At 40.5% G+C, this 13,304-nt stretch overlaps 1 protein-coding gene across 3 annotated transcripts in view; it reads left to right on the top strand.

Moving 5' to 3' along the window:
- EPHA3 (EPH receptor A3) overlaps positions 1–13,059 on the top strand; it is a 234,058-nt gene extending 220,999 nt beyond the window's left edge. For all 3 annotated transcript variants that reach the window (XM_075434971.1, XM_075434980.1, XM_075434962.1), the window contains 2 exons: positions 7,648–7,803; positions 9,286–13,059. In XM_075434971.1, coding sequence (XP_075291086.1) covers positions 7,648–7,803; positions 9,286–9,391 — 262 coding nt within the window. In that variant the 3' untranslated portion in view covers positions 9,392–13,059. The remainder of the gene's footprint in view (positions 1–7,647; positions 7,804–9,285) is intronic.
- The last annotated feature ends 245 nt before the right edge of the window (positions 13,060–13,304 follow it).

Below are 13,304 nucleotides of genomic sequence, written 5' to 3'. Positions count from 1 at the left end.
CTCATCAACCAGAAGGCTCTGGAACTGAAGTTTAAAAAATGTGTAGTTGCCCCCCTGGAAGTCCATTTAGTGGCCTGAGACTGTATATCACATATTGTTACACAAACTTCAAATCTTCCATTAATTCCAAAGTTCCAATTCTGTGATGAGGAAGCAGCATGCCTGACTATGGGAATTAAAAATGAAAAAAAAAAGGTCAAATCTGTAAACAGTTCTGTGATTAATTTTGTTTATCCCCAAAATACATCTTTTTTGGTAATTCATGACACTGTGTAAGTGTATTAAAAAAAAAACCAACAAAAAAAATCATTATTTCTGCATTGTACTGCAGCACTGGAAGTAGATCTGGTTTCACATCTCTTTTATGTGTTAGAAGTTCTCCATTTAAATAAAGGTTTTGTTATATCTAAGGCTAGAAAAACAAGAAAGCCGCTTATTTTCAGAAAAAGCATAGTTGGAATTCTTTTTATATAGTCCAGGAAATTTAAGGGGTCAGGGTCAGTTACTCTTCCTGATGAAAATACAAAAGTGTTCAAAATGTGTATGAATAATTCCTCATACATTCTTTCATGTGTTAGCAAGTTGTTTACAACCCTATCCTGGTTTTCTTGAATTTGATGTGTTGTTGGAATTATTCACTGGAGTAATTTCCTTGAGCAGTTGTTGGCCTACCTGTTATTTGCGAGTAGTTGATTGCAGGTGTTCTCTGCTGAACATGTGCTTCACTGGCTGTCATTGTGGCACTCTCAGTGGTGTCAAGCATAATGTTTGCTCTCAAGCATCCAGAGGCACCATTTTCCATTTAAAATTTAACGTTTGCTTCTCACAAATTTTGTTTCTAGTTAAAATATGATGATTTAGTGGAAACTCTTGATAGTCCGCTAGCTTGGTAGAACATTTGGGAAACTTAAACTCCGTAGGAGCAATGAACAGGTCAAATAAAAAGTTCAAGCTGCTCCGTCATTAGGCAGCATAATTCAAGCCCTATTTTTACAGTAATATTTGCGATGAAACAACTGTTTGTGTTGGCTGAACATTTTGTTGCAAAGTTCCCTTTTTTTGCTATTCAGGTCAGAAGGCTTCAGATGCTTGATGTGTATTGCTGACCTGCCGTAGTATTGCTTATTTGCTTCTCCCTGGCAGGAACTTCCAGGCTGGAGGACTGAAGAGCTTTCAGTTTTGTTTCAGGTGTTTCAGAGAGGGCTGACGCTTTACGGTTGTCCAAGCATTAACAACAGGGTTTGGCCCAATGCTCTGTAATGCAAGCCTACGTGTGAATTTTTAGCCCAATTCAAAACCCAGCAACAATATAATCCATGTCCTAAAATGGACTGCTCGCTCTAAAAGAACTCAAGTAATGTAAGCCTACAGTGCGAGCTCTCTTTCTGAAGTCTGTTAAAGAACAAATAGTGAATTTACAGAGAGGGGGAAACTTAACTACAAATCACACAGAAGAGTGGAAGATCACAGTAAATGATACTCCTTGGTGTCTAATCCTAGTTTGGGTTGCATGGGAAATCGGGAGTTACACTGAGGAGATTTTTAGGGCTTTTATTTAGTTAGCATTCTGGAGACAGAAAAGGCCTGTTTTCACCTGACTTTTTCTAGCAGCCATTAATACCATGCCTGAGGCAGACACGAATCAACCCTTGTTCCTTCAAAGTTAAGAGTTGCTGGGGCTCACGGTTAACAGAGGCAGTAAAACATCTATTTGCGCTTTCGCACCTCTAATTTGACTCTGCTGGTGAAGAATTCAGAGCAGACGGACTTGGGTACTGTTATAATTTAAATGGCAATGCAGCCTGACCAGCGGGTGGCCTGACGGTGAGCGCTTGCTGTTTACTGCGATTCCCGGGGATTTTGTTCTGCTGTTCTCAGCTCCATGTGCCGGGTTTACAACGTGAAGCCCTCGTTAGCGTTAATGGTAATTCTGCGCTGGAAATGCTGCAAAAAAGAAACTGCATGGAGCCATTCGCCTGATGCCGTAAATGCTGTAGTGAAAGTCTGCAGAAATTCATAGCACAGCCAAATGTGAGATATAAGGGCAAGTCGAACACAATGAATGGTAGATGCAAAGAGCCAGAAAATAATTTTAAAAGCTCTCTGAGGCATTTTTCTCTCCCTCCTTTAAAGAGCCTACAGACTGTCCTAACAACAGTGGCTGGTTGTCGTTAAGGGACTGTCTCTGGGCCAGCTACGAATCCCAGGAAATGGCCACGTGACGTTACTTCCATGGCTGAAAAGCACAGCTTAAGCTGTATTATGTGAAAAGGAAAATTATTTCAGCAATCTACTGGCATTTTTTACCTTCAGTGGTTTTGGTGGGGGTAAAAAGTAAATTGAGGAGCATTGATACACCCGGGCATATGATTTATTAGCCCACTAGGATTCTGTAAAGACATAAGCCCCTTCAAAAGCATGTGCTGAGGGACAGCTAAAAGAGTAGGGAAGCCTGGAGGGCTGACCTGTGGGGCAGTTGAAATTTTGTTTGATCGTTATCCTAGAGGAAGCTGTGGTAAGTTTTTTGCCAACAGACAACATGGAGCTAGAAAAGAAGAAGTCCAGGGTGGCATTTAGAGAGATGTATCATTTTGCATTAGGCCGTCAGCCTCAGCTGAATTCTTTTCCCTGTTGGTTATTTGTATTACCCCTCTTCATTTCTCCAGCTGTCTTTTGACTTCAAAAAGTAGTCACAACCTACTTATTCTGAGAGTGTGCAAGCATGATATGATGCCCCTTGGGAAAAGCAAATGTGCCACCGTAAGAGGTGAATTGTATTTTAGGGAATAAGTTAAAAATTTTGCTAAGGGTACCTTAAAAATGGGCACAAAGAGGTGGAACTCCAAAGATTCTTATCTTTAAGGTCCAGGGATAATCAAGTAAACACAATTACTACTTCTTCTCAGTATGTCATTTATTTACTAGTCTTCTCCTGATACGCTTGCATACTTATGATTCTGCTTGTTGTAGAAGACAAAACTAAAATTTGCTTTCTATGCCAGCTGTTGTTTTTTCATTTCTTTTTTTCTTGATATAGGAGAGATCCTTCTTGTTAGACCCGAATTCTGCACGTCAGCTTGCCATAGTCATAAAGCATATAGGATTTCTGTTCAAACCAGGCCTGGCTCCCTCCTAGGGAGCAATTTCACTTTACAAAATCAGCTTATAATTATCTAAAATTTGCCTCAGGAAACTACTTTATATTTTTTAAACACTGTCCCCTTTAAAAGAAACTGACTGTGAGAGGGGAAGTCCAGATTTAAAAAGTGAAGGTTGGTTGTGTTGTTTGGAGGGAGGAATGGAAAGAGAGAGGCTACTGAGGTACTAAGTCCAGGATCGTGTGTGCACAACTCCTCTGTGTATTTGCAGAATACCACCCTTCATGCAGAAGAAGGACATTTTCCTTGTATTTTTCTCAGTTCAGGATTTTACAAGTTAATGTATCCCTTTCTCGCCAGGCAGCAGCTGACCAGAGACGAGATTTCCATGCCATATTGGAAAGGGTTCTAATGATGTTTACTTTGTCATTACTATATGGAGCAGCAAAACTTTCCCTGTGTTGTGACAAAAAGCTGTGCTAATGATAACAAACTACAGTTCTCCCTGCTACTGTGGATGCCTCAAAGGTTAATTCCAACTGTTAACGTAATGGGCACATCCAGAGAAAGCTTTCAGCAACAGGGCATTTTGTAGCTGACATCTCACTGTTAAATTTGTCTCTCTAACCTGAGCCTTGCTGATTTTTTTCAGGGCACCACATCAGTAAATACAGCTCCATAGATAGACACCCAGTCAAGATGAACAGGATAGAATGTCTTTCCATGACTGTTGAATGGCAACACTATGGGGTGTATCATAGTTGGTCAAAGCAACAAAATCAAGAGAGCTAAAAAAAAAATAAAAGGAAGGGAGAGAAGAAAAGACAGAGGGAAATGTTCTATTTCACTTCCCCTGAGCAAACATGTAATTTCCATGATTTCTTTTTAATGGCTCTCTTCTGAAGCTAGTAGGTTCTGATTTATGAAAAGCTGTAAAAGATCAGGTGGAACCCTGCAGGACGTCGTTTACAGCTGCACGGATTGCAACCCATCTAATTTGTCTAGTAAAGTGTGAGCTCATGGCGCACATCACCCAGACCATAAATTTCATGTTCAGACCTTCTGTCTGGGGGCTGGGTCGGGGGGAGAGAAATTGCCGATCTGTGCAGATGCTCTGAAAGCCCAGCTTTCCCTTGGCGCATACGAGGAGACATCACACATTCTTCACAGTGAGACAAATTCCTGTTCATTGATAAACTGTCCAGATGTCCTCTCCGAGGAGGAAAGTAACTAATTTTTGTTTGGAATCCTACAAGGAGAAAAATGATGCTTTACAGTGCTGGTTATTCTGAGGTCACTTGCATTAAAATTAGGTCATATTTTTTGTCCTGATGATACTTTGATCCAAGTAATAAACATAAAAGCTCTTTTGGGCCTCTCTAATTCCTAATCCTAGAGACCTGTTCTATTTCAACTTGTTTATATTTTTTTTTTCATTAGTGATTCTTGAGTCAGGTCTTGTTTTATTAGATTTAAGTTGAAAAGACATAGTAGGCTGGAAACAAAAAAAGTCTCCATGCTTTATCACTAAGAACACTTCATAAATACTCTTAATAAATCTCTTGTGATTCCGGACGCTTTACCCAGAAAACTATAAATAAAAAGCATTGGCTCTTCATGGGACAAACAGTAGTCAGGGAGATGTGGGCTGTATAGCTACTGAATAAAAATATTTTGGGCTTGATTATCTACCCTGAGTCTTTAACTGGAGGGTGTTTAAAGCTGTATATCACGTAGGTGTCTAAGATCTGTTTTTCGCATGAGAACAATAACCTGAAGTGTGCTGCATCTTCTATCCTCAGCTCAGTCTTTGTCACTGCGGCCGTGCTGTTCTTTCCCTTCTTTACTGTTCTGGGCGCAGAGCAGGTTTCTGGTGTCTTTTGTCACTTTCGTTTCCATCTACAGCTGTTCCCAGGACATGAGGTCCGTGATTGGTGCCAGTGGTCACAGTCATTTGCAGCAGCTCCTTGTCCTGCCTGGGCTCCGGCAGGAAGGTAGTCAGGCGAAAGGTGTCCCGTCAGAGACATTGCTGCTCAGAGATCTGCTGAAAATTGATGGTGAATCTACAGCAGTGTTATGTCCATTTGTGGTTTTGAAGTTAAGATTTTTGAGCAGCTAATGAGTTCTTTAGTAATTAAAGAACTGGCCTGCAATCCCAGAAGGGATTTCTGAGCTTGAAAGAAATCAACTGATTGATAGCAATTGGCAAAACATCAGAAGTAAAAGGTGCTTTTTGATATGTGGAAAATACCAAGAGTTATTGTTTAGCAAAGCTGTATTCTTCTTTTCTTCCAAGGTAAAAGGTAAAAGTTTTGTTACAACTGATGTGGTATCTCCTGACTCCAGTGCAAGTCAGATGTACTGCAAGGGTATGCTATAGCAGTGCTGCTGATCTTGGTGAAACTTTAATAAAGACTAGTGTTGGGATTGAGAACTTATGTTTCAATTTTCTAGGCTGCTTATTCACTGGTATTTAGACACTTTATTCTCTCTGGTGCCTTTACAGTCTCTTCATGTTTTTTCCAGTGCTTAGAGATGGCTTGGGTTTGGGGTGAGAGGCTGTTTTACAATCCCCATCAGTTCTGCAGTACCAGTAACTGTCACCTACCCGTTACACTGCGTCATCACTGCCTTTAAATTATGGTGTTAGTCTAGCCACCTCTCATTTTCACTTCTTTCCAGTGACAAAAGTCACGTCAGATGGATTCAGCTGTAATAGACTCCTGTGCACGTGTAGCTGTAGCCAAGGAGAAAAAGAATTATGGGGCAGAAAACAGACTGTAAAGTTGCAGGGCTGCTTTGAACACCCTCTAGTTCAGTCTCCTGCGCTTATGAGTAGCATTGCCATAGTAGCACAGCTAAGCAAATGTGGAGCGTTAAGCCTGAGATAGACACCCATAAGGTACTTTACTTAAAATGAAGCACGTATGTTTCTGAATGGGTGCTAAAAAGCTGTCTAGTATGGACATGTGTTTGTCAGCAGAGGCAGAAATGCAGAAATAGAGTTGATGTCTCTAATAACATCTGACTAGTTGAGGAAGTCATTATTGTACTAATTAGCAATAAGAGAGAAAGGTAACTAGAGAAAGGTAAATAGAATTAGTAATATGTCTTGTCAGTAGAAAGAAATTACTGATCGTATTGCTATTCAGGGGCTTCTCACACCTCGTAGAAAAAACAGCAAGTCAGTGAGGAAGAACAGTTGAGAACAGGTTCGCCTCACTGAGAGCTGGGTGTCTCCTCCGAGCCTGGAAAACTGGTTGAATCAGAGAGGACAAATGGCCTGCCTGGAAATGTGTGTGTCTCTCCATGGATTGCAGCAGTAGGTCAGAAAACGAGCTAGGACTATTTGTGGCATATTTAGATGGCTAAAATGAGGTGTGGTACAGCCCGACTGTAGTCACAGAGCCTGACCCTACTTCATGGGGAAGGGCTGGCGTTTTTTAGTCTTGATACTCTCAAATAAGAAGTTGCAGTGTGCTCACAAGACCATGAAAACAAGGGTATTCATACCAGACAGAAGTGAATTTCTGGATCAATGTGGGAGCAGCCGGTTTTGCCATTTGCAATATACAAAGTGCAGGGTTAGCTGCAATATATTCCTTCTTGATAAAAAATTATACATTTAATCATAATTTTGAGAATGATATTTTTTTCTCCATAGCTTATAGGTGGACTTATACAGATGGAAAAGGTTTAAATGGGCAAAGAAGCATGGACATATGTTTTGTTTGATTCATTGTGTTGGTTTTGTTTGTTTCTTACTGGTTTCTTCGTTGTTTTCCAAGTGGAGAACTTGGATGCAGATCATGTCAGTTCAGCATCCTTCATAAGCACCAAGATAATTTCAAAGGCAGGGGATGATTCGGTTCTCACTTCTAAATTATTTTTTATGATATCCTTATGGAAGTTTCAGTCTTACAGTGAGCACCAATTTTAAACCGCACGTGGCAATTGCATTTTACATTTGGCGAGTGTGTTTAATAAATTTCCTCATTTCCACTTCTGTGCACTGCAGAATGCAAGCCTCGTGCAGTTACATTCATCTCCCAGATTCACTTAACATTTGATTTTTAGATGTGATGATACAATTTTTTAAAGTCACTAGCGTCTTATTATTTGTGCTGCTAACTTTGTAGCAGCATTTAGGATTTGTCAGTCCTCAACTTGGAGTCTAGAGTGCATCGTTTGTGTGCTGTTTGGGACTAGGTGAATCACACAACTATAATCTAAATTAGGCTTGTCTTTGCTAATGCTTCACACATTAAATTGTAAGGTAACAATGCACTTCATGAACTGGTGATGCTTCAGTAATTTTAAAGTGGGCATGAGAAGCTGGCTCTCTCAAGCAAGATGATTACGCAGCATTCATCAGAGCTGCCAGCGTGAGTACACATGGTGGCCTCAGCAGCAGAGAACTTCCACAGACAAGCAGAAAAGTCATGTCTAGCCTGGAAGCTCCTGCCGATGCCACTGCTAGGTTTAGACACAGAGTAAATCCATACATATCCCTGCTCCCTAACTTTCATCACATTCTTTTTTGTTTCAGGCCATCAAACCTTCTCCTGGACCAAAGTAACATTGACATTTCAGCCTTCCGCACGACAGGTGATTGGCTCAATGGTTTTCGGACAGGACAGTGCAAAGACATTTTCACAGGCGTGGAGTACAGTTCCTGTGATACAATAGCCAAGATTTCTACAGAGTAAGTTTGAATTGACTACAGCTCTTCCTCATTGGTTGTGGCTGGAGGTCCAAGTTTAAACATAACCATAAAAGTAGCACTTATGTACAGAGTTTCCAGTTTTTACCAAAAATATTATTACATTTAAAGAGACAAATGTAAATTATTGTTATAGTTGCAATACAGATGCAGGAAACCTAGATGCTTTGGTGATTGTGTGAAAGCCACAGTCCCATAGCTTGCTTTTTACTGATCACAAGGAAATTCCCAGTTTCTTCTGATACAGTAGCACCATGCATCATCTGGTACACCAGCATCACTTTCTTTCACTCACAGTTACGGAGCTTCTGTGTTGGTTCTTTACATTCTGCCTTTTATATGGGGATTTCCCCACAGCTGGCACGTGTGCCAGTCTTTTCCTTTATTGCCCATCCCATGTTCCATCAAACCAGGTGAGATTCAGCAAGCGCTGTGTAGCTACTTTCCTCCTACATGATAATAATTATTCGGGGGATGAGCTCCCTCCTGCCTCTAGTTTTGACATTTAAATATGCTAAACTTGTAAGTCTACACCTTGCAAGTTTGTTATGTTTAAATGTAATCTGTCTTTGTTCTTGTGATAAGGAAGAGTAGGGTAATGTTCTCTCTGCACCTGGAAAGGCATTAAGTACAGTTATGAACTTAGTGCTAAAGGAAATCTTGACTCCCTGTTGGGGTAGCTGGATACGCGAGAAGTTATGAAGAAGTAAGCAGCAGCTGTGGTACCAACAATTCAACACATCAACGTTGTTAATTAGTGTATTATTGCAACTATAAAAAGGCTGCTAATGGCTTTTTGTAACAATTACCCTTTGGGGACAGTGCAGAAATCCTCTAGGAATGCCCAGTTTCCTGTGAGCCTGTTTTAGCCCCTCGCAAGTGTTAAACCACTTCTGTGTCGCGCCACGGAACGCAGAGACTGGACGGCCTGGAGAAACCAGAGGTGAGAAACAGGGTCAGTGCTGGAGGCTTGGCCTTGTAGCCGGAGGCTTGGCCTTGTAGCCGTTAATCTCAGTGCCCATACCAGGGTTAAGACGACCATTCGGAGGTCTCAGCACATAATAGCCAGATGTCAGCACCGCTCAGGAAAAGTGGTTTGGCTGATAGGGGGATGGAAATGTTAGAGAGGCTCAGGATCGCAGTCAGCCCAGAGTTGAACCCCTTGCCCCTAAGTCCCAGTGCATGTATCACTGGACAACACCGTTTCATTGTCTTTTCTCCCAGGTAAGCAAACACATCAAGGCTAAAAGAGTTTTTACTCTTGTTTGAGGCCTCCTGCTCTTTTCATACAATGGCTCTCAGTATTTTTCGCGCCAGGGATTGTGTTTCAGCGGTATTGCCATGCCTGAGGCTCCTCCAACACAACAATATAAGACGAGCGAGTTCGTTTCTGTTTGCTCGCATCAGCCCTAGGAAACAGAGACAGTATGCTGACTCACCCGGTGCATCTTCTCTTTTTTCCAGTGACATGAAGAAAGTCGGTGTTACAGTTGTGGGGCCTCAGAAGAAGATTGTTAGCAGTATCAAAGCTCTAGAAACTCATACAAAGAGCAGCCCTGTTCCTGTGTAAGGTATCAAAATGATGTTGCTCGGGAGAGAAAAACAGAGAGAAGTTGCGTCACAGGGCAAAAGGGATGGCTGATAAGCGGCAGAATTTAAAGGACTTCTTTGCCACAGCTTTGGAAACATAATGGTTGAAATTTCAAACCCACTAAGACACTCAAATATTGAGTATAAATGCCTTAACAATAGGAGTGAACTTGTTTTCTATCTGTTAATCTTAAAGGGTGGGTGCTCTTGACTGACTGTTAATGCAGATAATAAATTGCAAAAGAAAAAAATATACACAAAGTCCTTCCAAGTAAAAACCAGTGATACTAAAACCTAGAGCCATTTGAATATTAAGTGACTGAATAACACGAAAAACCCATGGACGTAAAAGCTGTGTATTTGATCTATACAGCAAAAAAGAAGAAAAAAAGACTTGCAGTATTTTTATACAGAAGAGATCTGTAACAGGTATTTTATTTCTTTAAAAGCAAGGAAAATAGAGGACTATACCTCACTACCTGTCTGGCCATATTTACTATAATGTCATTGTAACATGCTATTTCAACTTCGGAAAGGAAGACAGAAATAAAGTTTGTAGTGACTTTCAGTTAGTCGACAAAAGATTTTCGCTGTTATGTTAACTTCCCTAATTGTGTTCATTTAAATAGAAACAAGTCTTAATTTTTAAAAGACTTATTTATTTCCTTTGTTTTTTTCCATTATTGTTTATATTTATGCTTAAATACTTTAACCTGGCTGTATTATTGCCAAGTGCCAAATATTATCAAAACTTCATTGGTTCAACCTGAGAAATTACCTGAGGGTTAATTACTAGATTATTTTGTACGCATAACATCATATATGAAATACAGAAGGAAAGAAAGAAGGTCTTTTTTCCAGTTCTGACACTGGACAAAGCATGTGGACTTGTTGAGGTTCCTTCCATTTGCTGTGAGTGGTATTTTAACCCTGATGAGTTCTGGCAGAGTTGTGTGCATGCCACTCCAGATCAGTGTCTGGCTGGTCGGGTACCTACATCTCATTTACTTCCCAAAGGCCTGCTTCCCTGTCAAAACAAGGCCCCCTGTTCTCAGGTGGTGTTCAGGTGGGAGATTTGCCTAGCAAACAGTAAAAAGAGTCAGGGTTGCATCCTGCATTAACTGAGGATGCTTTTTGAGTTCCCCGGGGAGTGGTCCATTTCTGGCTTCCATCTGGCAGGCTCTGCTCCCGACGCTGGGAACTGGGACGTGTATGTGCTACCATGTGGGCAGCCACTAGTGGTTACACCAAGATGGTGACTTGCAGCCAAGGATAAGTGGATAGTTAAAAAGGATGGCTTAAGCTTGTGAAATGGGACTTCAGTATGTAATTTTACCTAAGTCTGAGCTTGAAGACCTCTGTCCAGCTGCTGCTATCGTGCAGGAGCCTTGCTTTTTGGCACAGGTTCCTTAGGCACCTGTTCCTTGAAAGAAAGCAGAAAGGAGCCTATCTTCAGGAGGGCATTCATGTTTCCCAGTGGAAAAAGGAGCCTGGAAGGTGGCATTCAAGAGTCCTCCCCCATCTTCAGCATCTTCCCAACAGCGAGCACTTAAGCTGTTGCTCTGGAGCACGTCAGTCCCAATTCCAAGCAGACACAACTCTTCCCGATGATAGCGAGGGGTTTAAAGCGCAGCGTGAGGCACTTCTTGTGCTACATACAGATGAGCTCCATAACACTCTAGGTGTGATACCAGGCTCGCAGAGGTCAGGCTTTGGGCACTAGAGGAAACCACCTTGGTTCCCAACTTGCCATGCTGGAATCTAAACCTGATGATGATGACTAACAGTGAGTTCCTGTAAGTCCAAGACTTGTGTGGGAGGCAGATGACAATATGGCACGCCGCCTTTCGCTGTGCGTGCAAAAGCAGGTAACTAGTTGTGCTTGCTTTGGTGTATCGGGTTGTTTTTTGAAGGTCCTTGTAGCATAGGCCACATAAGTAAGGGAAGGATCAGTTCCTAGGATTTGTGTGGCTGAATCAGCTTTTAGATTGCTCTTTGTGGGTCCAGAGAAACACGGTGTTTATCACACATTGCTACATAGAAGCAAAATTAGAGACTTTTTTTAAAGAGTGCTGGCAGTGAGTACGCTGTAAAGGACTGGATGTGGAGCACATTCACAGGGTAATAATTAGGAATATTTTCTGAAAGAAAAATGAATGGGTTCTAAAGTAAGTTGAAATAAAAAATAAAAATGGAAGAAAATTAAAATAAAGCACTTAAGATGTAAAGAACACTTCTTATCTGCCGCAATCTATCGTGAAATGCAGCATGCTGAATAGAAAAGCTGTATTTTCTGTTCATTCAGAATCTTTCTTTTCTTCAGTTTGAGATTGCTCTAAATCAGACATTGTTAGTGAACCTAAGTCACCAAAATCCATTTGCAGAGATTGTCTGTGTGGGTACAGCTTTTTATAACATATTTCTCGTGACTTTTCAGCTTCATTCTGCTGCTGGAGAGTGGGGGAGAAGGGGCTGGGGTGGGGGGAAGACAGCTGTGAAATGCTTCTGAAAACACAGAACCAGTTCTTAGAGTTTTAGATGATGACTGAAAACTTTGCACCAGCCACCCTCAATTTTCTCTTAGTATCATGTCACATTCCTTGCCCACTGTTCAAGCATGCTCAGCATAAAAGGTTAAATCTCGTTTACGCTTGGGAAAAAAGAAACTCAATTTTGTTTTTGTTTGCTGTTAGGAGTAGAGAGTTTTAAAATACATTTAGTTTTCTCTCCCTATCAAAAGTTGATTTGTACTGTAAGTGGCCTCTGTTGCAAGCATCCTATACTCCCTGTCCCCATGTACATATGTATACATAGCAGTGTACAATTCTTCATTGTGGAGTAGAGATACTAGAATTTGTGTGGCCATCTTCCTGTACAGGACTTGCATTGGTTATCGACATCAAGCAAAACGGAACTACTCAAAATGACATGCCATATTATTGGTTTTGTATCTTTAAATATAGTTTCCATTTTATTTATTTCTGTTAACATATCTAGTTTTGTGCTGTTACTTAGCATTCAATAAGCAATGTATAGATGTGATTTGATTGGCAATATGTATTTACGTTAACTTGTATTTCAAAGCATTACTTACTCATTTAGATTATATATTGTGCAATTGTAGATGGCCTCTTACTAATGTAAAATGATTTGTAGTGGAAACATTTATATTTTTATAATAAACATAATGAAAGTATTTTTTACATACTGGAATATTGAGGTGATTGCTTGGAGGACAAAGTAAATTTATTTGATTAGGAAAGTGTGATAAAATTGTAATTAAACGTGGATCAATTCCGAATGTTAAAGCATGGGTTCAGAGTGAAAGCTAGATATTACCTATATTATCTATTAAAAGAAACAAGTAGTGCGGGTTTTAACTAGATAGACCAGCATTTGTGCTGAGCTGACTTACATCAGTCAGAGACTTTACATTCTCTGTGGATACAGGAAAACATCGTCTACTTCAGCCTGCCTGTGGGATATTGAAAAAGCTGTCATTTATTTTAGTTGTGTCAAGTATTTCCAAACTTCTGCTTTTTTTCCTCCCTTGCCAGTGGACCTCTTTTCATCTTATTACTATGTTAAATCCAGTAAAAGATGTACTTTTCAACAAAATAAAAAAGCCCACCGCTTACTGTAATTTAACCCCAGGATCATTTCTTGCCTCTGAGTATCTGTATTAGATAATATGTTCCTCTTGTTTTGTTATGTCCCTATGAAGTTGTCTCTGTATGCTTCACTGAAGTACAGTGTCTTTGAAAATGCCAACACACAACTCAACTTTGCATCTCAGGAATTATCTTTCTAGAAAAACTGGAGTGGTTTGAATCTTCACCAGTTACTTGAGGAGTGAAGTTACAGGATCTTTCTGTACCGTAAATGATTTTGCA

The sequence above is a fragment of the Opisthocomus hoazin genome, chromosome 1, assembly GCF_030867145.1.
Source record: "Opisthocomus hoazin isolate bOpiHoa1 chromosome 1, bOpiHoa1.hap1, whole genome shotgun sequence".
NCBI lineage: Eukaryota > Metazoa > Chordata > Aves > Opisthocomiformes > Opisthocomidae > Opisthocomus > Opisthocomus hoazin.
Note: the sequence above shows the minus strand (reverse complement) of the source record. Positions and strands in the feature narration are given on the sequence as shown.